This window comes from Pagrus major, chromosome 6, assembly GCF_040436345.1.
Source record: "Pagrus major chromosome 6, Pma_NU_1.0".
Lineage (NCBI taxonomy): Eukaryota > Metazoa > Chordata > Actinopteri > Spariformes > Sparidae > Pagrus > Pagrus major.
The window spans coordinates 3,934,930-3,962,358 of NC_133220.1; the positions used below are offsets into that span (position 1 = coordinate 3,934,930).

At 40.6% G+C, this 27,429-nt stretch overlaps 3 protein-coding genes across 3 annotated transcripts in view; all 3 read left to right on the forward strand.

The window, feature by feature from the left end:
* The window catches only part of angpt4 (angiopoietin 4), a 41,634-nt gene extending 36,807 nt beyond the window's left edge, over window positions 1–4,827 (forward strand). Inside the window, exons 4-10 of the mRNA XM_073467901.1 lie at window positions 1,699–1,783; window positions 2,125–2,272; window positions 2,681–2,793; window positions 2,967–3,068; window positions 3,144–3,310; window positions 3,463–3,596; window positions 4,667–4,827. Coding sequence (XP_073324002.1) covers window positions 1,699–1,783; window positions 2,125–2,272; window positions 2,681–2,793; window positions 2,967–3,068; window positions 3,144–3,310; window positions 3,463–3,596; window positions 4,667–4,827 — 910 coding nt within the window. The remainder of the gene's footprint in view (window positions 1–1,698; window positions 1,784–2,124; window positions 2,273–2,680; window positions 2,794–2,966; window positions 3,069–3,143; window positions 3,311–3,462; window positions 3,597–4,666) is intronic.
* A 4,880-nt stretch (window positions 4,828–9,707) lies between these two features.
* Window positions 9,708–13,341, forward strand: cox6c (cytochrome c oxidase subunit 6C). The gene is made up of 4 exons (XM_073468027.1): window positions 9,708–9,799; window positions 12,126–12,239; window positions 12,939–13,071; window positions 13,248–13,341. Exons 2-3 carry the CDS (start codon window positions 12,135–12,137, stop codon window positions 13,062–13,064), a joined length of 231 nt encoding a protein of 76 aa, XP_073324128.1. The 5' UTR covers window positions 9,708–9,799; window positions 12,126–12,134; the 3' UTR covers window positions 13,065–13,071; window positions 13,248–13,341.
* A 1,234-nt stretch (window positions 13,342–14,575) lies between these two features.
* Window positions 14,576–27,429, forward strand: part of LOC140997933 (serine/threonine-protein kinase 4-like) — a 29,693-nt gene continuing 16,839 nt past the window's right edge. The window contains exons 1-9 of the mRNA XM_073468026.1: window positions 14,576–15,011; window positions 18,594–18,674; window positions 19,951–20,079; window positions 20,946–21,060; window positions 21,189–21,353; window positions 21,650–21,817; window positions 22,013–22,150; window positions 22,472–22,603; window positions 23,060–23,270. Of these exons, the coding sequence (XP_073324127.1) occupies window positions 14,968–15,011; window positions 18,594–18,674; window positions 19,951–20,079; window positions 20,946–21,060; window positions 21,189–21,353; window positions 21,650–21,817; window positions 22,013–22,150; window positions 22,472–22,603; window positions 23,060–23,270 (1,183 nt within the window). The 5' untranslated portion in view covers window positions 14,576–14,967. The remainder of the gene's footprint in view (window positions 15,012–18,593; window positions 18,675–19,950; window positions 20,080–20,945; window positions 21,061–21,188; window positions 21,354–21,649; window positions 21,818–22,012; window positions 22,151–22,471; window positions 22,604–23,059; window positions 23,271–27,429) is intronic.

The window sequence follows — 27,429 nt, forward strand, 5'->3', positions numbered from 1 at the left end:
TGTGAGGACTTGCTGCTTCTCTTTGTCTTTTATGACAGTAAATGAGGAGTGTTTGGGTTTTGGACTGTTGGTCGGACAAAAGAAGAAATTTGAAGACGTCACTTTGGATTCTGAGAAAATTGTAATGAACATTTTATACAACTTTTTAAAAGTTGGTGGACTAAACAATTCACTGATTGTTAAAATAATCATCAGATTAATCGATAATGAAAAATAATTGTAAATATACAACATTTTGCAATTTCTGAAAACACTTTAATTAAAATCTGCTGTAGTTTCACAACACTTAAACATAATGTTTCAATAGAAATAAGCTTTTTAGAAGTTTTTACATTTAAACTGCTACAAATTCCTAAACTGAGCCACATTAACCATGCCAGGTTATAATGTATAGATCTTAAAGAAGTTCACCTGGCATCCTTTATAATCAGAACAAACAGCAGATGTTGGGGACTCATTAATCTGCACACACACACACACACACACACACACACACACACGCTGTACAAACCGCAGCTCTCCAACGATCAGCGACTCCCCATCGGTCTCCATCACAGTAAACGCCGCTGCCTCAGTCACGTGCAGGTCAACATGTTGAAGTGATCAGAAGCAGGAGCTGATAATGTGTTTCAGCTCCTAATGTGACCAAAGTCTCACCTACTGATGTAAAATGATATCAGTCATCAGTGTGAAGCAGCGACGTGATGCAGCTGCAGGTTAGAGGATGATGGAGGATGATGTCTCACTCGTCTGCTACACTTCAGCACAATCTGGACCTCATGTCGTACAGTTTGGTTAGAAAAGCTACAAATGTTTTAATAACACATCTCACATTACATATCTGAGTGTTAATGTACTGATATTCACATGTTAGTGAACTACAGGAGAACAGTGGAGCCTGTAAATCCACCTACAATCAGTTTGCCTCCCTGTTTGCTAAAGAATGATTAGAAATCTTTGGGTGATGTTAGATATCTCTGAAGTAAAAGAAAGAAGGTATTTCACTTCTCACAGGAACTGAGATATTAAATTATTTTTATGATCATGGACACCAGCTGATTTTACCCCTAAACACATTTAAAGCACACACACATCCATATTTGTGGGAAACATTATAGAAGGAGACAAACTTTCCCACCCGACTCCTGCAGACCCCCCACCTCACTTTCTGTTCCTGAGCCAGAAAAGTGAGTGTGAACTAGACGTTCAGCCACGTTTTGCTCTGAAGCCGCTGCCACTCCTTCATCAGGTTTCATTCATTTGGCTCCTACGTTGTTGATCTAACTGTGAGGCAGAGTCTATTTTCAGCAGCTGTTCTGCTGGTTCAGCTGCAGAGATAACGTGGACTGTAGTCCGCTCTGGCAGAAAGAATGATGGTCGGGTTATTAATCTTTATTTCTCTGTTTTACAGCTTCTCTAACAGGAGGGAGTAGCTCAGGAGTTACAACCTCTGGTACATTACGGACAGATTTGTTGTACAAATAGTTTGGATTCGTGTCCTCCCTCTGACAAACACACAGCCTTCATGTTAACCAGTCTGATGTTAATATGACACATTCCTGGAGTTGTTCTGTGATGATGACACAGTAATTTACTGCACACTGGCACCAAAAAGACACTACAGAAGAGCAGTTTGAGTGGATCTTTGTGAATGGAGTGTTTTAAATTCTGTTTTTATTCTCCGTGTCTGTTTTTTAGTCGTCTGGAGAGTAAAGTTCAGAAGTTGGAGTCTCAGCAGAGAGGAGAGCTGGAGGACATGAAGGAGGAGAAGAACAGACTGCAGGTACAGTCAGTAACATCACATCTGTGTGTTTTACACTGAAGCAACATGTATGTACCATTAATAAAGTCAGGATTACCTCAGGGACGTTTTTATGGGAATCAGTCGGCGTGTGTTTTACATTTATAAGGCCAAGCTTTCAGTGTACAAGATGAAGAGCGAGTGTCTGACCTCATAACTGTAAATTACACAGATCTGAGTGTGCAGATGATTTATTTCACTGTTTCTGTTCAGTCAAACTACTTTAATCTCAGCTGGCTGATGTAAACAGAGAAATTATAAATGTGATGTATGAAGTCTGACGGGACAAAGTGGTTCAACAGGAGTGAATGTGTGTCTCTCAGTCTGTCGTCAGGACTCAGATGGCGGCCATCGACGCTTTAGAGAGGCAGCTGAGAGTCGCCAGCAGCAACAACACGGCTCTGCAGAGGCAGCAGGCGCAGCTGATGGAGTCCGTCCACACACTCATCAACATGGTGGCTACGACTACAGGTACACTTTTTACTGCTTTTTTGTATTGGCTTTCAGTAACCATGTAATTAAATATTTGCAGCTCAGTCTCCAGAATATAACGTTAGTTTTTCTGCAAACCACAAACACGTCCAAGGTTGACATTTTTACCAAACGTGGCATATCGCGTTCACATTATATGATTATAATGACTTTCACATCAGGAGGTGGAAGTAGGATGGTGTTATTACAAGCCAACAAGGCTGCCAAACGTTTTTCGAGTCTGTGGGGTCATTTTGAACCATCTTCAGCCGTGTTATTGGCAAACAAAACTTTTCACGGGCAGTTGGACCACGTCCAGGTGATTTTGTGGTGACCAACACAGGTAACCATGATGTTTTTTAACCCTAACCAAGTGGTGTGTGTGTGTGTGTGTGTGTGTGTGTTCAGGGTCACCTCCGCGGGCCCAGATATGGAGGGACTGTGCAGACGCTTACAAGGCCGGTCACTCTGTCAGCGGTCTGTATCACATCTACATCGGCAACAGATCTGAACCTGTGCAGGTACGACCTCCATCAGAGCTGCAGTTGTTCTCCAGCAGCACCTTGTTTCTCCAGTCGCTTCGGTCGTCTCATAAAATGACTCACATAGTTGATGATTATTACAAGTAGCAGATTTATTTCTGTTCGTTCGCACAGTTTTTAGTATCAACAGTCTCTTCGTCTCCTCTCTGAAGGTGTACTGTGACATGGAGACAGCTGGTGGAGGCTGGACCGTCTTCCAGCGGAGATTTAACGGCAGCGTGGACTTCCAGAGGAGCTGGAGGGAGTACAAAATGGTCCGTTTGTCTCTTTAGAGCGATTAATTAAAGTAGATTTTAGAATAAAAAGTTGAACCTCCTCTCCTCCTGCAGGGTTTCGGGGACGTGTTAGGAGAACACTGGCTGGGTAATGAAGCTCTGTACCTGCTGACCAGTCAGGGTCAGTACTCTCTGAGGGTGGAGCTGAAGGACTGGGAGGGAAACCCCGCCCACTCCCAGTATGACCGATTTACACTGACCAATGAGAGGCAGCAGTACAGGTAAATAACAGTTACACTACCTGAAGTACACACACATATATACTGTACTGATTCAGACATGTCACACCAGGCTGAAATCATAAATCCTCATGTCTTCATCAGTCCGTCCCTCACTCACCTTGTCTCATCTCGCCTCGTGTCGTATCCCTCAGGTTGTATCTGAGAGGTTACAGCGGGACAGCGGGGACACAGAGCAGTCTGGCCTCCCATGGGACCGGCTTCAGCACCCGAGACCAGGACAACGACAACTGTGACCACTGCAAATGTGCCCTGATGCTCACTGGAGGTAACGTCTCTACTGTCCTCTCATGTCCTCTCATATCCTCTCCTGTCCTCTCCTATCCTCTCCTATCCTCTCCCTGACTCCCCTGTACTCTCCTCAACTCTCATTCCTTCTCATGTCCTTTTGTCCTCTCATGTCCTCTCCTCAACTCCCCTCTTATGTCTTCTCATTTCCTTTCCTGTCTTCTCCTGACATCTCATGTCTCCTCCTGTCCTCTTCTGTCATCTCCTCTCCTTTCCTCTCATGTCCTCTCCCATCTTCTCTTCTCTTTTCCCGTCCTCTCCCGTCCTCTCCCGTCCTCTCCTGTCCTCTGGACTCTCTGGGTTGCGCCATGTTTCAGCTCAAATACATTTTAAATGTGAACTCATCAAATAAAGCCATTTCTCTCTTGGACATGTCCGTTCCCTGGAAAGACAAACTAAAATAAACAAGTTTTCTAGTAAATATCTAACTCATGTGTGATTTCACAGGGTGGAACCACAGAAATGATAGCAGTTTGATTTGTTTAATCAAAGTTTATGAAACTGTCATTGAATTATATCTCTGTCATAAATCACACCAAATAAAAAAATACTCCACGATTCCAAAAACACATATTTTGTTGTTGGACGTTCAAAATAAGCCACATTTTCCCGAAAAAGCTCCGGCCTTTCAAACATCTGTCTCCGTCACCCTTCACCTTGTGTCAGCGCCAAGACAAACAGCTCCTCTAGTTCTCCTCAGCCTCCCCTCGATGGGCTGCGATCGCCCATTAAGTTAATCGCGCCGACAAAACTTTGATGTCTCTGAGGAGCAGACGTTGCTGGTCACGATTAGTCAGCGAGTCGTTTAAAATCACAACAAAACAGAGAGTCGAGAGAGTGACGGGGACGAGAAGAAATGAACAGAGAGGGAATTAAAGAAAAGATCAGGAGAGAGAAGAGAAGTGGTAATGTGAGTGTTTAAATAAAAATAATCACATCTACAGTATTCCCTCAAGTCCAACAATGAAAACTGTAAAGTCAAACCTTCCTTCTTCTTCCCTCCTCATCTCACACGTCTCATCTCCCTCCATGTCTTTGTCTCCCCGTCAGGTTGGTGGTTTGACGCCTGTGGTTTCTCCAACCTGAACGGTATTTACTACACAGTCGGCCACAACATCAGGAAGCTCAACGGGATCAAGTGGCACCACTTCAGAGGCCCCAGCTACTCCCTGCGCTCCACCTCCATGATGGTACGACCCTATGACTTCTAACAACACCCCCACACCAATGTGATGGTGCGACCCAATGGCTGTCAACGCCCCTCCAAAATGCCGTCCTGATGATGTGAAACGCCTCTCAGCTCCGGCTCCTTGATGGTTTGACTCTCCACTCCACTGCCCTGATGGTACAATCCTACAGCTTCAAACAAAACCCTTTGGCTCCACCTCGGTACAACTCCGACTTTAGAGGATGCTGTTTTGTTTTATTTTATGCCTCCTCTTTGAGACTTTGTTTTCTTAACCGACCCTGGATGGAAGTTCTCGAGTTGTTGGAAGGTAAAAGTTTTTATAGTTAAAAGGCTGCTTTTATTTAGCACTTTTATCCAAAGCACACTCGCCACTTACTCATTCACACACCAGCAGCTACCATACAAGGTGCTGGTCTAAACATCTAGAGCAAAGTTCAGTATCTTGTCTGAGGACACTTGGAGGTTGGGGTCCAACCACCAACCCTTTGATTAGTAGACGATCCGCCCCAGACAGCCACATGAAGGTGAAGTGATCAGCCAGCCATCAGAGAGGAAGAAGACTTGATTTTATAATAAGTATGAAGATAAAAGTGCACATTTTCAGGCGGTCTCTCCTGGAAGACATTCAAAGTGTTGCACTTCTTTGTACTTAATAAAAAATTGAGAGACTCGAGATCCGGCTCCTTTGTCATCTCCACACAGCCGGCCCATCACTGCATCAAGTGGGTGTAAATGTCATATTATCGATTTCAAAAAAGTTCCTGAAATGATCAGATACAGTGTCCCACAGTTCTGATGTTGGAAGAGTGTGAAGGGACGGTGTTTCCCAAGTCATTTAACCTCTGATGGAGCATACTGGCAGCTTCATGGGACGAAGCATCTCTCGGATTAGACATTGTATGATTCACAGACTTCAAAATACCTCTGCAGTTAATAACCATGAAGTTAATCACCTTTGACATGAGAACATTGACTTTGACTTTGAGTCCTTCAGCTGGTAATCAGGGTCTAGTTCTTCTTTGGCCAACATTTTGTGACGATTTGGTTTCGCTGAAAAATGTCTTAAGACACACCTTGGTCACTCTAGTGACAGAAAATCATGTCATACCGTCCTCCATCCCCTTAAAACATCTCTCTCTACCATATTGACTCTGTAGGAATCAAAAACACCACAACAGTTTGGACATCCAGACAAATATGACGGTCACAAGCCCTGAAGGAGAGTTTATCAGACGAACATATGAAGCGTTTCCATCAAGGGAGCTCTGGTGCTTGAACCTCGGTTCTATCAAGCAAACCAACCAGTGACTCCACCAGTTTTGAGTGGTACTGTTATATTCATCATCAACGGAGGGCAATGCACAGTGCACAACGACATGGAGAATATGACGTGCCCACTTTGGTTCGTACTTAAGCTCAAGGAAAACCTGCTATGTGACTGGTTCAATATGAGGTGCGTGAACTGGAACCTGTTCAATATTGGTGGAAAAGGATGTGAACTGAAGATGTTACCTTTCTGTCGCCTTCAGTTTACAGATGCAGCCGATCAGTGTGGATCATCTCTCTGTCTGTGATGTACAAAATGCAAATAGAAGAAGAGAATAATACAAGTAACAGCACCAAGGATGTTTATATGAACCTGAGCTGAGGTCGCTGTTTTCATTGTGTATAAAACTAAACTGGTTGAACATGAGAAAGTGAGGCTTCTGATACACACAGGTTATTACGCAATTATAAAGCAATGGACTCATGTGGAAAACTGAGCAGCTTGATGCTTTTAATTTGACATCTTCTAATGAAGCCAATCGTCTGACTTCTAATGTTTGTGCATATTAATGAACATTTTTACATGTGGAAGGTGGAAGTGTTGTGTGAATCACTTTAGTGTCGAAGCTTCACTGAGGACCAACCTGAAGTTTTTCTTCTTCGAACTAAACGACTGAAGGAGGGGACATGTAAATGGAGAGACTTTGGACATTATGGTTTTAATTATTGTTCAGAAGAAGAATGGCGAGCAGGCTGAATTTTTATGAGGAGATGTAATCACATTGTTGTACAGGATGCCAGAGGTTTGACACAGCAACACTTTAAATCTCGATCAAAACTGTAGCCTCTGAATTTTTATCAAGAAAGAGGAAGACATGAAATGCTAAAAATGATCTTTACTCAGTTGTTCTATGTTAAAAGTCTGAACAATGAGCAAGAAGGAAGGAAATAAACAAAAGAAGAAATGAAAGCAGAGTCGAGACTCTGAAACAGAAACGTTGCTTTAATCATCTTCCTAATCGAAACAATCTGAATCTGATCGTTTCCTTGTTTGTTGTTTTGTTCAGCATGCACAGCCACACTCTCATGACACTCACACAGACATGAGATGAGTTACAGGACATATTGTTATTATTCAGCGCTTGTTAAAATCTGAACTGTGTGTCTCACACACACACACACACACACACGTACACAGAAATTACAGACACAGAAATTTTTACCAGATTATCAACAGAATTTTATGTTGTGACAAAAAGTAGACCAGAAAACTGAGAAAACGAAGAGGAGTCATGATATAACTCATGTATCATTAGCAGGTAACTGATACCTAAGTGTAACACCTGAACTCAATGAGGTGTTCAGTTATAGTATATAACTGTTGGAAAAAAGCTGAAGAACCAGGAGCACAGCGCAGATATTTATGGTCTGATCATGGTCATTTTATATTAATTGATCCAATATTCTGCTTGTATTACAATATCAATAATGTCAACAAGAAATACATGACTGCAAAAAATAAATAAATAAATAAAAGTATACTATAGTCCTGCTAGCAGCTCTGTGAACCTCGCTGCTTTGAGCTAAACGCTAACATCCACACTTGCTAACATCAGGCTGTGTTAAAGAGGATGATGTTCTGGGTTATCGGGGAATGGCTTATCCTCAACGCCCCTGACTCCATATAACCCTTCATCACAGATTAATAGAGTGAATACAAGGATGTGACAGTAAAATGACTTTTGATTAGTCCTAAACTGAACCCATTCAGTGTGTATCACTATGAAATCAGGAGGTTAACAAGATGATTACACATCTGGAGCACAGCGAGAGAAAGGGTTAAAAGGGCCACTGTACTGAAACCTTGACTTTAGGATTACGGACATCGGCATCTTGGTTTTTGGACCTAGAAGTGACCATATTTGGATGAGAAGGTGGAGCTGGGGAGGATTGGATCTGACTGAGAACCTGAGGCTTTATTATCATCTATTTTATTGTCAATGAGACCAAAATTTACTAAATGAAGATCACGTTGTGTTGAAGAAGACTTGAAACTAGAAACTGAGACTATAAAGTCGTCAGGAAAACTGTTAACCGAGGTGATGAATCAAGAGAGAAGTGGGGTCATTTCTTCATGAGCTTACAAACAGTAAGTCGCCAGTGGACATTATAAATACTGACAAATTAAAAGATTAAAAAGAAGAAACAAGAAAAGAAACAAACACAGTAAAGCAGCCTGTATGAGGTCAAGTTTTCTTAATGTGACTGATTGATTATTATCCTGCAACATTCTCCTTTACATAGTCGTCAGTACAGTTTTGTGTATGAAGAATATAAACGTCTGTCAGAATAAACAAGTCTGTACTTCATCTTGTTAAAATGCACTTTATGGAAGAGAAGGTGGTGAAGTTTAGGACAGATGGAGTTTAATGATCGTTGCTCTCATTGTTACAGTGTATTGTTTGTTCTGTGTTGAAGCCGTCTTAAATACTGCAAACATTAACAAATTAAAAACTTTTCAGGTTGAAACATATTTTATTTTATTTACTGCGATGTGTAGCAAAGCTTGTCCACTCAGCTGTGAACAGTCTGCAGAATGTTGTACAATAAAATATGTTAATAAAGCTTGTCTAAGGTGGGATTACAGGTGTGACGTGTCACTGTTTCTTCTTCAAAAAAAGAAGAAAATCAAAGCGCCTTATACTAACCAAATGCATTTTACCCTATAGCTACAGTGAATTAAACTTGTGCAGTATTGTGTCCTGATCATTTGTCACTTTTGTTATGACATTTCAGCTCTTCCACCAAAGCATTTCAGTTATGATGACAGTCTTCATCAGTACCCAGAGGACTTGTAAGGTGTTTATTGCAGTTATTCAAACTACAACCAACAATTTGAATAACAGCAGAGAGATTTCGCAGAGGCAGAAAGTTCCCAATAGTACCAGAAGTTATGAATATTTTACATATTAGTATCAGAAGATACTGAATGGTAAAGTGGTTTCCATCTTAAAACATGTCTCTAATAGATAATGAATAGGGAAATATTATAATCAAGCAAATATCTGGCCATCTTTTCCTGTTTTTTATAATTATAGTGCATTCACATACAAAAAATACAACTAGTGTTTAATTTAAATGTCACATGGAAACAAATTGTGCAGACTGCATGTGAAGTGAGCAGAACCGAGGTGATGAGGACTCTTGGGTCAGTTGTGTGTCACTGCCTCCCTCTCGTGGTCAGACTGTGTTACTACAACACCACACATTTAGTTTTCAGCGCATCTGTGTGTGTTAAATATGTGTCTTACAGTGCAGGTACAGTCCTCCAGACAATTATAATAAATAATAAATAAATAATAGCCCTAATCCAATATTGTACATACAATAATGGTCTTGAATCATAGCTCGACGATTTCAAATAGGACCCTCTGATAGTTTATAAACTCTTAATAAACACATTAACATGTTTATAAGAGTAATGGCGCCGTGTATAGTTGTGTGCCATATTCTTAATAAGCAGTGTTACTCTGAGCAGCTGTTGTCACACTTTAAACACGTTATTTGTGATATTAAATGCAGCCTGTCTTCAATTTCCTTGACCTCATCTGACTTCGCTTTCACGTGACTGAATTTTGTCCTTCCGCGGCCCCGGTAGCGTCTCTTCCGGTATAGAGATCGCAGCTGCAGTGTGTGAGCGGTTTCTGTGAAGGTCGCGAGTCCAACTTGTGAGTATCCCCCCAAAATACGACCATTTAATTGTTTGCGTTTGACTTTACATTACAACGTAGTGATTTTATAGATTAATAACGACTCCTGGCTTTTATTGTTTTCCCGGTATTTTGCCGCTTTCCTCTCGAGTCGCCGGTCGGTTAGCAGTTAGCAGTTAGCTGCATCGAGCTAGCTAGCGTTAGCTTATCGTGCTGCGTTAGCTAGATGCTAACTGACAGCTCGTTCTGCTTTTTAACTAATCTGTAAGTAAAACACGATATTGTTACGTGTGTGAAGGGTATTAGTGAAGGTGTTGAGTGAATATTAGTGGCCTGTAATGTCATTTAAGGGGTAAACTACGACAGGAAGTCTTTTGTGTCGTATCTTGTTTATGACATTAAGCTATTTTGACCCTTTGCCTCAGCTACTCTTTAACTTAGCATTACTGAATGTCGTCTGTTAATACTTGCTGTTGAGTGAAGATCCCTGATTATGTTTATTTATAATGTGCGACACCACAGTGTAACACAGGACACATGTTCAAGGAAGTAAAGCTGCAGAGAGGTCACTCGATAGTCTGTGTTTGTGCTGCTTACCTGACTTGGCAGCGGAGTCTGATGGCGTCTGCCTGCAGGGACACATTGATTGACTTGTGTAAGACATTATTAATATTATCTGTATCTCTAACACTGTCCTCTAAATGTCTGAAGAGAATAAGAAGTAAAGTCAAACAGTAAAGACAGTATTTTTTTGAAAACGGGCCTGGTTTACTTCGAGATTTGTGGAGTGAAATTGACCTTCGAGTCTGAATGTTTTAATAAAGTCACAATGAAAATCCAGTTTCAGGTATTTTTAATGATCATCCTAGATTTTGTGATATTTAGGACGTCACTCCAGGGGCTTTGTCTCAATATGCAATCTGAAAAAGACGATATGATTTCTTGGTAATATTAAAATTATAGACAACCATGGAGAAAATTACTTTAATGCACATATACAAATGCAGGATGCAGATAAAAATGTAAATTAATGGTCTATAGATCCCTTTCACGTTTCTTGTAATGTTTTGTAGGTTTCATATAGCACAAACTACAACACTTGGAGACTGGAGGTCAATAATAAGGGCACATAATAGAAAAATTGACGACCAAACACAGAAAAATATGAGAGACTTTGTTGCTTTTCTTCTTTAATTCCAAAGTCTTAATTCTCTGATGTATAATTTGAAACGGGTAGATAATGTTAAACAGAGTTAGACCCATAAATGAGTCAGTCGTGGCTTATTGTAGACATCAGAATCAGGCGTGGGACGATATTATAATGTCATGTCACGAACATCCTGTCAAACATAATTGCGATGCACAATATTATCCCAGAAATAATCAAAATATGCACAAAACTTTAAAATTAAAATTAAAATTCCTCTAAAACATACTGGAATCACTTTAACCGTACATTTTTGTTGGAGAACAGCTAAACAACCTCATCTCCCTGTTGTTTTGTAGTTTGGCATCTTTAGTATTTACACACACGTGATTTAACTGGTTTTTGTGGAGGATAAAATGTGCAAACCATGAGACACCCCTCCCTAACATCTAATCGATCAGTCAGCTCCAGACAGGTTTATTTTTCAGCAGCACGTATTTTTCATCACAATACAAACAAACAAGGGATTCGTATTAAGATTGTTTATGTTCAAAACCAAAATACCATCGGCAGGTTTGTTATAATCAGTTTAAAATGTCCAAATAATGATCTCAGTTTTATAATAAACCAATAATCCAGTATTGGTCGGGCTGTACTGTTATTGGGGCGGCTGTGAATCAGCAGGTAGAGCAGGTCGTCCAATAATCTTATCTTGGCTGTTTGATCCTCGGCTCCTCGTGTTCGCATGTCAAAGTGTCTTTCGTCAACACACTGAGATGTTTCTGATGGACCGACCAGCACTCTGCATCGTGTGTGTGTGTGTGTGTGTGTGGACGCATGAGAGGCCAATTTTTTTATTTTTGTCCGTTAAGGTAGAAAGCGGTGTTGTAGTGCAGTTGCTAGCTGTAGTCTGCAAAACTGAATATAACGAGGAGTAACATCTTGCAAAAACATCTCGACAACATTAATATAAAAAGCTAATTTGTCTCGACCCATTTCACATATAAGTGAATGTGAAATGAATTTCAGTTTGACTGCGTCGTTACTCGGGCTGTACAGGTGGACACCCTGTGAATTTGCCCTCTTTTTAATTTTAACTTGAAAGTCATTCAGTGCTGGCCCTGATATCAAATGAAGAGGTGGAGTGATGTCATACCGACTGATTAAAGCTGATTTTTATCCCTTTTTTCCTCCTAGTGATCCATCATGTCTCTGGCAAAGCCTGTGATGAGGGGGATGCTGGCAAAGCGTCTGAGGTTTCACCTGCCCATCGCTTTCTCTCTGTCTCTCATAGCTGCGATAGCATTCAAGGTGAGAGGAGACAAATCCACACTGGCTACCAGCTTTATGCTGATGAAGCTGTTGTGATTAAAAATGTCACCTAATCAGCATCTTGACCAGACAGAATCTAAACCAAGACACTCATTTTTCTGCAGTTGTGTCAAATGACAAATGTATTACATGCTGTTTTATGAGTTTGTAAGGTAAACCTGAAGACTGCTAAACAACGTAGACCTTCACCCGCCAATGAGTCCTGTGAAGCTTCTGTCTATCGGACACTGGCTGAGTTTACATCGAGCCTAATATTCTGATTATAATCTGTTTAAAAGCCCAAACAGAATAAAAATGCTGCATATAAACACCTCAGTCTGAATAAACAGACCCAAACTGAATGAAGTTTCAGTCGGTTGCAGAAGGTTCAGTTAAACCTTTTCAATAATTAAATTTGCCGCCATGTAAACACAGCTGTTTGTATGTGTTGCACAAGATGGCTGAGGCCAATAAACAGACCGTATCTTTATTTAAACCTGTCACATTCACATCCTATGACCAGTCATAGATCTTAAAGGGCTGAAAAAACATCTTGGTGCAAGCTGAAACACTCACAAATCTGTTGAAGATTGAAACTCTGTTCACATATTTTCTCTTTATAAATGATTACGTCTTGACAGTCAGCTCTAGGTTTTGATTTTAAACTGAACAAACCGTTGTGTCCTTTGTTCCCCGCAGTACGCAGTGACAGAGCCCAGGAAACAGGCGTACGCTGACTTCTACAAGCAGTACGACGCCACCAAAGAGTTCAACGCCATGAGGGAAGCCGGCGTCTTTGAGAGTGTGCGGCCCTCTGGGGAGTAAAACCACTGTGAGTATTTCCACAGACCACAAAACTTAGAAAAGGCTGAGAATAAACACAGTTTCTATGCAGCATTAAAAATAACATCTTATACGCAGTGCTCAGTGTGGACAGATTGTATAGATCGTGTTATAAACGCAACAACATTTGGTTTTAATTGTTGTTTTCATGTTTTCTTCCTGCAGCTCTTCTTCCTCGTCGTTCATTCCTGGTCTGAGGATGAAGTTCCCTCTCGATATGCTGTTTTGTTCCTCCAAATAAAATATTCTATTAACGTAACGGCCTTCTGTCTTTGTCTCCTTCATTTAAAACATTATTCCAGATATTCTGGCGTTGTATTGTAATCCAGTACTAGTGAAAATGTTCATATATTAGCCTGAAATGCTGCAGTTCCTACTATTACTAACCGCTGATTGATTACTTTTATGTGAATGTATTATAATGATAAAAAACAGGAAAATATGGCCAGATATTTGCTTGATTATAATATTTCCTATTCATTATCATATCGGAATTATTGTGTAAGAAAAATACTTAGACATTTTTCATGTATATTATTTTAAAACTATACTCTTATTGTGAGTGTGTATGTAATTTATTTTATGTTGTGTTTTATCTGGACCGTGAGTCTGTAATCAAGTTTTGAATTGAAGTTCAGCCTTAATAGTAGAACAATAAGTTGTATGGAAATGGGACTCAGCACTTTGTTTTGGATTTAGTACACAAGAATTAAATGTACTTTTAATGTTTTATACTAACAGGAATTGACACAATAGGCAGCTGTGGATGTTTACAGAGAGATTTATTTGTTATTTTTATCTTATAAGACCTCTGGAGCCGTATCCTCAATTATTTACATTTTTTCTGCAGTGAGTCTCCATTTTCTTTGTGCATTGCATCCTGGGTCAGCAGTGTTCACACACAGTGAGCTTAAAACAGAACTGCATAGAATTTTCTTGACTCCACTTAAACTGATCCATTTTCCATTAATCAAATATCAGAAACTGATAGCTGATATTTTCACAGATACAGTATATCAGCCAATTACAAAGTAAAGCTGACTAATGATTTTAAGATGTTAAACTTTTTAGCTTGTACAACTTAAACTTGTTTTTATATAGTTTCCTGACTTTAGTAAAGTAAAGTCAGAGTGCAAAAACCTTACAAAAAGAGTCTGCCCCTCCTTTGAAAATAGTACATATTCGTCTTAATTTCAATGATTTATTTATTTATTTCTATTTAATGTTTAAAAACTATTCCTTTTACATTGAGAGCAAACATAACCGGAACCCTTGTTTGTGAACACACACTTGGCCAGTAAAGCTGGTTCTGGTTCTGTAGCTGAGCAGAGCTGCAGTCCACTCATGCCTGTCCTCAGTGTGTTTGTCGCCCCCTGCTGCGGCCGCCCGGTACTGCAGTCTTTGTTCGGCCCCGCCTTCCTGCCCACTCTTCTTCTTCTTCTTCTTCGTCTCCTTCTTCTTCTTCTTCTTCTTCTTCTCGGCTCTTCCTGGTTCCTTCCACTGGACGTCACAGCGGCGGGTTGTCAAACAAGTCCAAAGTTGTCCAGACACGGGAGGAGGATGAACCCGGCGGCGAGGAAACGGCAGCTGGGTGAAGTCTTTACACCGCGTAGACCTCGTTTCACAAAATGATAAACGGACGTGGTTGTTTTCGAGGCTTTCAGGCGGCAGCGGCGCGGACGCTGCTCTGCTAGCTGCTCGGCTAGCTGCTCGGCTAGCTGCTCTGCTAGCTGCTCGGCTAGCTGCTGCTAACTGCTGCTAGCCACCCCGCGAGCTCAGCGGACGGTTGGTGTGTTAACTGACTGTTTAGCTGCGAGACGGTGACGGTCAAGTTTGACTTCAGAGACTTCAGAGAGGATCGTTAAAGCGAAGCGAGGAGGACGACATGGAGAACAAGGACAAAGTACAGATGAGGAATCACCCTCGCAGGTAAACGTTTTCCCGAGAAGGAAAACAACCCGCTTGATTTCTGACATCATTGATTTCATCTGTCTGCACGTTTGAGTGAAGTTGTGGCTGAAAATCCGCCTCGTAGCTGCTCAAAGCCTGAGAGAAGGTTAGATGACACTCACGGGTACACAACAAGGAAAACAGACTAATGTGAGATTAATGTTAAACAGGTTAACTGCTCAGCTTCCTGGGTTATAATCTGTAGTCTGAGGGGTCTGCAATTCATTTAAACACAGTTTTCACGAGTCTAATTTATCAGTGAGTTGGATCCACTTTATTTTATTTCATTATCACTGTATTGCAGCTCTTCTGCTGATGATAACAGGACCAGAACATTTTTGATGTGTTTCTGTAATCCTGCACTTTTCTACTTCTTATTCTCTCCTTAAGCAGAAATACAAACAAACAGTAATCCATGAGTCCACCTCTCATTGTATCAGTGTCTTGATCTCTTGTGTCTAATCCCGTCTCTTTGTCACTATCAAAGCCCCGCTGATCCAATTTAAAGCCTCACCTCTGTGTGTAAATCTGCTTTCAGATGCTTTAATCTCGACAGGTTTAACTGAATCAACACAGATCAGATAAAAGGCTCTCAGTAGATGTTCGTCACTCACATGTGTGTGTGGGCTCTGACAGGTTGTCAGGTGGGTTTTCATGACGAGAGGAGTGTGTGAGAGACCACACGGAGGAAATGAGGCCGCTGGAAACAGTTCACATGCTTTGGTTAAAAACGAAGTACAGCTGAGTTCATTTAGGGCAGTTTTCATAATGTGTGTGAGACTTTATAATCCCTGTAATGTGTCACTTTGTTTTCCTGTGTGTGACTAAGTTAGCTGTCACGTCTGTGCCCCACCGCTCCCTTTAATATTGAGGAAATAAAACCTGATTCACACTTAAAGATGTTTAATGTTAGACAAGAGAAGAAACACTTTATACTGACTTCAAAATCCTGTCGGGATTTTAATAATTAAAAACTATCCCGAGCATCTTTTTCTGCATTATAATCTCTAAAAATAAAAGTATCTGACAACATATACTGTACACTGTTGTCGAAAGATCTGTGATAGGACAATATCTGCCACACGATACATCATCTTAGCTCTAGTTATAATGATAGTAAACTGGATATCTGAGTTTATCTTGATTAGGTTTTAAAATATAGATTAGCAGATCAGTCTTTAGAGAAAATAATCATTAGTTGTGGCCCAGTCAGGGTTTATCACACCTGAGTGGGTCAGCTCATGACTCATCTCATCTCATGATTAATGTAGTTGGTAGATGAAACACTCATTGGATATATGATCTTTGTTATGTGTAATAGCACCTCTGCTCTTTCCCCCTGAAGGATGATATTTTAAAGCACCGTTACGTAATTATTTTTAAAGCCATTTTAGCAGCGCTGGCCTTCTTGCTGTCGGACTAGTAAATAATATTAGCTTGCTTGCTAAATTATGTCTTGTGTTGTTTGGCTGTTTCACCAAAGTTGTCGACTGAAGATGGTGGACGGACGTACGACTTCAGTAAACTCAGGAGTCAGAAATACATGAACATTTTTAGAGTGGTGACGCACAAGAAAGTGAATAAAATAATTTAAAAGTCTTTGACGATCTCATAACGCTGTAAATAGCCGTGACAGGAGGGCCAGTGAAAGAGGTGCAGAGCAGTTTGTTTAGTTTAGAAACATGTTTGTTTGTGTGTGTTTGACAGAAGGAAGTGAAGAGTTCCTATTCTGTCCATTTATCAGGAGGATGCCGGTAAAACACACTGTTGTGTTGTTATCACGTCCACTCGCTCATCCAGTGTTTCCTCATTAACTTCATGTAGGTGATTTTACATCAGTTCAGCCTTTTAATGTTGAAGAAGGTTTATTTAGGAATTAACAACTAATTTACTTTGGTTGTGTCCTGAAACAGCCTGCATTAACAGTAAATGTAGAGTTGGATCAGTAAAAAATTAGACTGAATTCTTGAAGTCAAATAGACGGTCTTAAAAAAAGAAGCCAGAAGAACTCTGGACGTTTTATATTTAGTAATATAAACATTTGGTGTGTCCAGTAGTTTCAGCCACAGCAGATCCACACATACATTTGTAGAGTCCACTTGAAAAGCAGATTATGGGCTGCAACGGTAGATTAGCATTTCAATGCTCAGCTCTCTGTCTCTTCTGTGGTCTGTGGCCTGAGGTGGGTACACGGTGCAGCTCAGCGTATGACCACACTGGGCAGAGGATAACATTTGGCCCAGAGGCTTCAAAGAAAGTCGTATTGACACAGCTGAGTTTTCAACTGACCACCTGACAGGCAGAACGAGTGGCTGAGGCTTGATGACAGCTGTGTTTTTAGAGATTTTCTGGTTTTCAATTTTCATTAAAAATAGTAAAACAGTAAATAAAAACAAGCTTAAAAAAATCTTTTTGTGGATTCGAGTGGAGCAGCAGTTTGGTCTTGTGTCTTCGATTATCATCGACATAATTTAATATTTCTTTCTCTCTTCCTGTCGTCATACCAAGAATAGTTTGCCACAAGCTGCATCTAGGACATATTTGGATCTATTTTTGTTAGTGTACCGAGTCTATTTCTGTCCTGACTCATCAAACTGGAGGATCTGGAAATGTTTTGTAGTACTGCTCTGCTCACATTCCTGGAGAGAGTAAAGGTGGACGGCTGCACCCAAAATAACAGCATGAATTAAATATTCTGGCTCGTTCTCATCTATTCAGTTGGCACATACTGACTGTGCACATGGAGACTGTTTGGAAACAGGAATAGCTGCAATGACTCCTCAGATGTCAGCATTCTGAGATCTCAAGCTGTTTTACTGCTGAGCTCGTGTTGAGCTGAGCAATACATCAGTATATTATTGTGAGACTATATATATATATATATATACATACATACATACATACATACATACATACATATATAGCTTTACATAGGCTTGCAAGATTGTTGATTGACTCCTGATGTGAACTCTCATCGTTTGTTGTAATTGGACAGATGATGGTGTAGTCTTTACAAACTTCACAGTAGAGTTCTTGATGTGTGGGAGTGCAGTCGTGAGTGTGAACAGGAGGAGCTGAGCACTAACGTAGAGGACGTGTGACTGCCGATCTGAACTGTTTGAGCTCTGCTTGTGAGAAAATCCAGTATCCAGTTGCAGTGTTAAGTTTTCCAATCAGCTTCATGGGTGAGACTGAAGAAGTCAACAGAAAGAAGACATTTGAGAAGCGTTTACACATTAAAGCCTTGTGTTTTTTTTTTTCTATAAAGCTTACAAATGCGAAAGATTCTCTGGATTCAGCCTCTCAAATGCAAAAATTAGCTTCTTTTGTTTGTTTTATTTTATTCGTGCAAACAGCTTTTCTTTGGGTTTTGTATTGTTGGCCACACAAAACAAGACACTCTTCTAATCAATGAATGAAGGAACTTAACAGCAGTTTTATCGATGACACTAACAGCAGCCCCACCCTGAAATCTTCACACTGAAAAGTTTCAGTTTCTTCTTCTGTCTCCGTCCTCTCTGTCTCCACCACCTTCAACCATGTCTCTGTGTGTCTTTACAGGCAGCTGAAGAAGCTGAGCGAGGACAGTCTCACCAAGCAGCCAGAGGAAGTCTTTGATGTCCTGGAGAAGCTGGGTGAAGGGTGAGTCACGTAGTCGTAGTGTTGGTTAAGACGCCGGGTGACACAGACGATCAACCCGTCGAACACTCTGATAAATGTGAACGCCTGTGTTTCCACAGTCCTGTCTGTAATTAAATGAGACCTGAGTGTTTGAGTTAATCAACTTTTATTTCCTCTTTCTCTCCTCCACACTTTCTCTGTAACCCGTTCTCTCCATTTCTGCCTCGTTTCTTCTCCCTCTTTGTTCAGCTCCTCCTCTCTGGTGCCCATCAACATAAACATTGCCTCTTCATATCCTGTTTCTCAACGCACTTCCTGTTCTGAGCGGCTGATTGACGCTGCGGCTGTGTGTGTGATGCAGTTGTCATATTCAGCAACTAGCTCAACTAAATGACCTTTCCACTGAATATAACTCAAGGCTCTGTGTGTAGTTTCTTTCTGCAACATAAACCAAGCATCAGCCACTCTCATGTAAATGAGACTAATAATCAAGCCGGTTATGTTTAAAGTTGTTTATTGGATCCTTTTCTCCCTCTCAGTTCTTTTGAGCAGGTGAGAACAAACTAAAGATGTGTGAAAATGAAAATGTGTGAGAAAATAATGAGAGAATAATCCAGAGCAGCTACAGGAAAGAACATCTGAAGTGACAGATGTTGACAGCTGATAGACGCCAGTTCCTCATGATTAAAAAGCAAAATGTAACACACAGAAGGCAGAACGATATCGTACAAAACCATTATAATTCAATCCTACATGTGTGAGGCTTGTCAGAATCTCACTCTCTCCCGTCAGACTGTTGAAGCATCCTTCGTCTGTCTGAGCGTCTCATCTGTGATTCTGCAGATGATTCAGCCTGTTTCTGCAGTAAAGACGTAGAGAGACGCTTTACATCAGAGGCTCTCAGACTTATTACTCCTAAGTCCACATTTGATTTTTATTCAAGGTCAGGGGTCTGGAACGATTTGCAATAACAATTTAGGCGAACATTTAATCAATTAATGCCACATCTCACGTCTTTACTATTTAATAATTAAAAAAATGTTTTATTCTAATTATTTTAGCATCTAACTATTAAAAGTGCTGCAGTGAAAGAACAATAAAGTAATAACAGAGGTAGACTTTTGTATTTCATCAAAGAAAAATAAGAAAAAATATATTAGTTGCACTTGAATGCACCACGACATCCCTGTTGATGCCCCTCCACATGGCCAGCGACTTTTTTTTTTAAGTTGTAGGTTAATTTACAGGCGACACAATCATCGAACACAACAAATTAAATCTCTTTGTGTGTCTGCAGGTCGTACGGCTGTGTGTTTAAAGCTCATTATAAAGAGACCGGGGAGATTGTGGCCATCAAACAAGTTCCTGTGGAGTCTGACCTGCAGGAGATCATCAAGGAAATCTCCATCATGCAGCAGTGTAACAGGTACCTGTGCACATGGTTTATGTGAATATAAATGTTTGTAAGTTTGTTTTTCTTGCTTTTATTGTTCCTCCTCTTCATACTGGAGAGCTGAAGACTGTAATGGGCTTTGGATGTAAGTGAGAGGGTACAAATTCAAGTCCTCTCTGTTCAAAAATACATTCTTAAGTTCGTCTGAAGCTAACATGAAGCTTCTTCAGTCTGAATTAGACAAATCAGGTCGAAGTTTCTGTGTTTTTAGCATTCATTTTATTTTTCTTGTTATTACTCTTTCACTGCTGCTCAAAGGGGAACTACTGAAACTGTATACTGAAAACACAGTGACATTTAAAGGTGCTATATGTAATAAAAGTTGATTGTTGAGTCTCCCAACTCAAATAATGATGCTTTGGGACTTTCTTATAAATAGCACCTTTAAAGATGTTTGACTTACTCTGAACGCTGAAGCTTCATTTTATGTGATGTTTATATGAGCAGCTGATTATTATTTTAAGAAGGACTTGAAAGATTGTGAATCTGTCTTTGGAGAAGACAAAGTGGAGTTCTGCTCCACCTTAAAACATTTCTGTTTGCCGCTGCATTATTTAAATTAAACTTGGGACTATTGCTTCACATATTTGACTGCACTGTGTAGTCTTTTTATATTGCCTTGTGCTTTTTTAATATCTTTTCTTTAATGCCCTTTATGTTTTATGTAAACCACTTTGCTTATTTGCCTTGAAGGACAGTGTGGTGGAAGGTTCGATGAAAATGTTCTTCAGTTAACTTACACAAACAAACTTTGATTTTAAACTGAATTGAACACAAAGTCTTCTACAGTTTGAGACGCCGACTGTATCATCCTGAGTTTAATCTTTGTGTGTGTTCAGTCCACATGTAGTGCGGTACTACGGCAGCTACTTCAAAAACAGTGACCTGTGGATCGTTATGGAGTATTGTGGAGCAGGATCAGTGTCTGACATCATCCGAATACGCAACAAGACGGTAAGATAATACTCAAACACACACACACACACACACACACACACACACACACACACACACACAGAGTTTGTGTAGAGCATGGAGTTTTTGTGTAAGTGTACTGAAGTGTATGTGTATGTGTGTTGTAGCTAACAGAGGAGGAGATAGCTACCATCGTGCAGTCCACTCTGAAGGGTCTGGAGTATCTTCACTTCATGAGAAAAATCCACAGAGACATCAAAGCAGGAAACATCCTGCTGAACACGGAGGGCCAGGCCAAACTGGCCGACTTTGGAGTTGCTGGACAACTCACAGTGAGTGAGATTAAAGAGATTATATAAGAATGAACTACAACACAATTGTAACTCCGGCTCAAGATACTCAATCAGTATCAGTACAGATAATGATCTAATGAAAATAACAGGTGTTTACTTTCAATAACATCAGGTTTCTGAGTCAATTTTAATTTTGTAAACCTTCCTGTACTTTCTTGAACTATTAGCATCCTCTCTGTCCTTTTCACAGTAAGACATCTTTAGTCTCTATAATGTTTAGTTTGGATTTAACGATATGTCCTCCGTCTCTTTCTGTCTCCACCTCTCTTCTTCAGGACACCATGGCGAAGCGAAACACGGTCATCGGCACGCCGTTCTGGATGGCTCCAGAGGTCATACAGGAGATCGGCTACAACTGTGTGGCGGACATCTGGTCTCTGGGAATAACGGCTATAGAGATGGCTGAGGGGAAGCCGCCTTACGCTGACATACATCCCATGAGGGTGAGAGAGTCTGTACAGTGTGTTTGTGTACGAGTGAAAGAGTTTGTGTTTGGGTTTCTGCTGTAATTGTGTGTACAGATGTTTTATGAAGACGGAAGGCCTGAAAGAAGGAAAAGTGTATTATTTTACATTAGGTGTTTCTCTGTGCATGCCCACCTTCGTTCTGGGTTTACTGAATTATGTTTCTTCTTCCAGGCCATCTTCATGATCCCCACCAACCCTCCTCCAACGTTCAGGAACCCGGATCTGTGGTCTGAGTCCTTTAGAGACTTTGTCAGCCAGTGTTTGGTGAAAAACCCAGAAAATAGGGCGACTGCCACGCAGCTGTTACAGGTAACGCAGTGTGAAATTCTACTTCTCAGCCTGAACTGACAGCAGATGCAGCATTTGCCAGCTGGTTTGGTTAGAAACTCTGCGAACAGGTCCACATTAAAGATGGTACATTTCAGTCAAAACAAAATGAATTCACTAATTTTAATTTGGTTATAATGGTACATATTTTCAGACATTTAGCTTTAGCTAGAGACAATATCTTAATCGGTAAAGATTGTCATTTTACTGTATTTAAGATATTTGCTAGTAGGGAAAATAGAAAATGTGTTTGCAGCTTGAATTGAATCTTTCTCCCTCATTCTTTGTCTCTCTCCACATCAGCATTCGTTCATCAAGTCGGCCAAGCCCAACTCCATCCTCAGAGCCCTGATCACAGATGCCATGGAGATCAAATTGAAGAGACAAGAGGAGGAAGAACAGAGAGAGCAGGACGCTGACGATGATGACAATTCGGTATGGACTGGAACGATTATTATAATAAAATATGAAGACAACTGTTGAAAGGGGCAAGTGTCATCTGCTGAGGTTGAAGGCTGAAGTTGAGACTGATGGAAAACTTTCTTCTACCACTTTAATCTGATGAACAATATTCTGCATCTGCGCTAAAATATCAACAGAAAAACAAAAAGCTATGTTCCACGTCTATTTACCTGAAGTAACTTTTACAATACAAATGGATTAAAATTAAAAAAGGCAGGAGTCTTAAATGTACTACAACGAACTATTAAATAGTCGCAAAGAAATGGAACCGAAAAGAAAATTAAAACAATCAAAAAGGTTCCAACACAGCAAAAACTAAAAAATCATTTATGTGAGAATTTATGTGTTCTTGAACATGGCTCCACCTCATGATTAGTGCCCACCTGACATGTATTTAATAATTCTTTAACCTCTGCCGCTGTGTTTCAGGATGAGGACGAGGTGGACCAGGGGACAATGGTGCGGGCGGGAACAGGCGACTCAGGAACCATCCGGGCTGCTGGTTCGTTAGCGAGTTCACTTGGCGGGACGGCTCGGACTATGATTGAACACGATGACACTGGAACCATGCAGTCGGGGCTGGGCACCATGGTCATCAACTCTGACGATGAGGATGAGGAAGAAGCCGGCACTATGAAAAGTAAGACCTTTCAAGTACATTCACATCAGAATCTTCTACAGAGTTACACGTGTAGAGATGTGTTACACAAATAAAGGTCATCATGTGTGATCAAGAACTGGCTCCCAGTTTACTGAACAAAGCCTACGAGGAACCAGCTGATGAGGAACATGCTGACGCTATTTTCAAACAAAGTTACTGTTGTGGACACGGGCTGATTGTCACCACATCTGGCCCTGAAACTGTGTTTGAAATCCTCAAATCTAGAAAAAACTTGGACTGGTTTCACAGATGATCCTTAATAAATCACCAGGATTCACCCCCACACTGTTTTGAGTTGCTCAGATCGTATCAAACATTTCACTAAATGAGTACTGTAGTTGTTGAGCGGTGAGCGGCCAATGAAAACCAAGCTCATTGAGTTGAAGTGAATGTTGTTTATCAAAGTGTTTTATTGATCGCGACCGTGCTTATTGTTTAACACTTCTGACATTAAATCTTTTCATCATTCTGGAGCAGAATGATTCTGTGAACCGGCTGCTTGTTGTTCATCTGCATTTAATCTTCCAAAAAAGTGCAGCTGTTGAGTTCCTGTTTTATCCACTAGAGGTCACTGTGTGACCATCACACTGAGGAGGAGGGTTCACTGACTTACGGTGAACTGGTGGACAACCGTGGTGTGTGTCTGGTTTCACCGTATCATCTTGTGCATCTAGGAAATTAACGTTTTCATCCACCAACAACAGAAGCTGAAGACCTCCAAAGTGGGTTTTGTTGTCCCTTTTCTAAATTGGAAAATAGTGATTTTCAGTAGGGCTTGGTTTCAAATCAGTCGTTATTTGAATGATCTGATTTTGCTTCATAAATTTTGAGATTGAACTTTCAATACGTCCTGTTCCTGTTTATGCGTGACTCAAGGTCCAAAGTTGCACTAAATGCAGGTAGATGTTTTTGGCGAGTAAATCTCTAAAGGCTTTCCACCACTGACGGGTAAATATTTGTACCAAAACAGACGTGATTAAAACTACACTGAGAGTCTCTGCAGTGTTTTGGTTTCATTAATGGACACGCTGTTTGTGTCCTCTGCTGTCTGTCTGTGTCAGTTTCACCACAGGGAACTTGAATGCACCTCGTAAACTCAGAAATCAACACGCAGATGGCCACAGCAGTTGTTTTACTGGAACGGTTCTAATTTTTTCTTCTTTTCCTGTCCTGAAATACATAAACCTGCGTCTGTTATTACTTTCTTTTAATAATTAGATGATAAAAATATAACAATATCCCATTAATTTCTCCATAGCAGTTTTTAACCACAAATCTCCAAAACTGTTTGATTAAATTCTTGATGGTAGCGATGATATTTTAATAATGCATCCTCGCACAATTTACAGCGTTAGTTCCCTCAGATTTCTTTCATATCCAGGCAAAATGTGTATTGTGACTGAAATATCCCTGGAAACTGGATTGATGTTGATTCCAGGGATGGATACTGAAACCCGGTATTAAACATGTCCCGGGGCTAAATCATAAAATACAGCAGCACTGATGCACTCCGACATTAACTGTTCTTTTAACTGCACTTTTAACGTTGTGTTGTAATTTGTTATCACGGTGTTGTGGCCTCTCCTCTGCTGAGCTCCTCCATATTAACACACATGGAGCGAGTCAGTGAACAGCAGAGCAGAGAGGCGGCGGTGGTGACTGTGAAGTGAACCAGGTGATGACAACTGTTGATGCCAGTACAAGCATGTAAACGTGAAGAAAGCGATAGTCTAATCTGCTCAGTCCGCAGTCTCTCATTGATAAAATCTTCACACTTAATAAATATGATGTGATCATCAGAAGAGTTCCCTAGTTTGCGACACCTCTTTGATTGGCTGTTTTAATCCTCGGAGGACATGTGAAAGCGATCAGTGTAACTACTGGGACGGATGATAAACCAGCTGTGGTCCTGAGGGCCTGAGTGAGGAACAACTTCTGTTTAAAATGCGGTGGCTCATAAACTTCCATCAGTATCCCATTTAATACAATGAATATTTTACCTTCTGCTGGACTGTGTCATTTGTTCAGAGATGTGTTGGTGCTGCTTCAGTCTGTTGGAGTCTTTTTGCAGTGTGGGAGTTGTAAGCGTTGGATGTATTGGCCGCTTTTGGAGTCTCAATAAGAGTTGGACTCTCTGCTGGCAGCCTGTGGGTGTGTTTTATGTGTTTGTTTTTATGTGCAAAGAATTAACCCCAATGAGACACTACAGCACAGTGAGTTTGTTGGATGTGTGTGTGTATTTGCTTGTGTGACTCCAGTATTGCACACAACTGATGCTTGTTGTAGTTTGCTGATGAAAACAAAGCTACTGTGGAAGTTTATGTCAGATTATTAAACGCCTACATCACATCTATTGAGATTTATGTTTAAGCCACTGGGGCCCCGTAGCAGTAATGAACACTGACAGGAATAGGCAGCATATGGACACCCTGCAGTGGTGGAGTCAACACCGGCTCACACTCGAAGTTACTCAAGATAATCCAAAGAACGTTTGTGAGCGTTTCATGTAGGAACTATTTCCTTTCTACCAAACGATATCGTATGACGCGCAAAACGAAGCGTGCATTTACTCATGGACGAGAAGCCATCTTACTAGGCCAGCTAACGTTAAAGCTCTCAAAAGGCACAATACACACATTTAATGTTTGCTGCTAAACAAAAGATGTTTGCAGAGAGGAGAGGGGAAAAGAAGATGGAGAACCACAGTCTCTGATTTCACAGAAAAAACAAGACAATCTATTTTTTTTTATTTCTTTATTTTTTAAGCTTTGTGCAGCTCAAGCCGAGTGTCATGTAGTTCCATTATATTAGAGGCAAACATCTCTGGACGATATCCCAAAACTCAACAACTCACACCAAAACAATCTAGATGGATAAACAACACTACATATTTTGATTTTAGAGTAAACTGTTCCTTTAACATGAGCATGTGGAGAGATGCATCCATGTACGCACACACACACGCACACTCACAAGTCCTCCAGTCAATCTCTAAAACACATACTCATAAATCCACACACACACACACACACACACACACACTGTCTCCTGTCTGATGTCCTACTATTAAGTTAGTATTGATCTCCACTGCTGGCAGTTCAATCCACATTAACACAGGAACATTTAGAGTTCATAATTACATTAGTACCCCGATACCCTTCAGTTCAGTGTGCATGTGCGTATGCGTGTGTGTGTGTGTCTGTTGTGTAATGTCTGTGCTGCCTGAGTGCTTTTCTACAAAGTTGTTCGTGTGTGTGTGTGTGTGCACGCATCCCAAACTAATGACACAATCTGATGCTGAAGGAGCCTTGAGGATTGAGATAAGATATTAGATCAGATATTGATCCTCTCTAATGGTTCCGAATAACAAAAAGCCTTTTAATTTACACTGATTAGCCTCGAACCCTCACTGACTGGAATCCTTGATAGAAGTCACGCTCATCTGTCATTGTCTGCTGCACTACTTCTCCAAGACATTCACAGTCGGGTTAAATTTATTAACTGACAAATGTAACCGGCAGGATTTTAAACTCAGAAGTCCACCATAGGACACTTGTTGTAAACAAAGGTTATTAGTATTTTCTCAACAGATATCTTAAACTTGGATCATCTGACTTTATAGTTTTTAAGGGTTTTTTAAAGTCCTACATTGTGCCCTGCCTCCTGACCACTCCCAGTAACACTGCACTGTTTTCTCTAAATCTTACGTTATTAATGTCCCTGTGAAAGTTTCCACAATGATTCAGGCCTTTCCTGCCTTTTGCATTACGCAGTGCAGCTTGTTGCAATACCTCAGCTGCTGTCAGGGTGTTAAATACCTCCTCCACTTCCTCCTCTCTCATTGAAAGGCCTCCAGTCTCTGTTTGTGGAACAGCTCACTTGCACTCATTAGTTAGCATGCTACCTGTGGATAGTGGTGTTATTATGGGTCCCACTGATTAAAGATTAAACCATGATTAAGTACATTACTGTTTAGTGTTATTTCTTACTGATTATGAGTTAAAAGTTTGAGTCAAGCTTCGTGGTTGTATTCTCTGGTTGTGTCTGTGTTTTCCTTCCAGTTGTTTTGTAAAACAAACAGCTAGCGGTGATGATACAGCGGATTGGGAACTGTAATATTTGACGACCTGAGACTGAG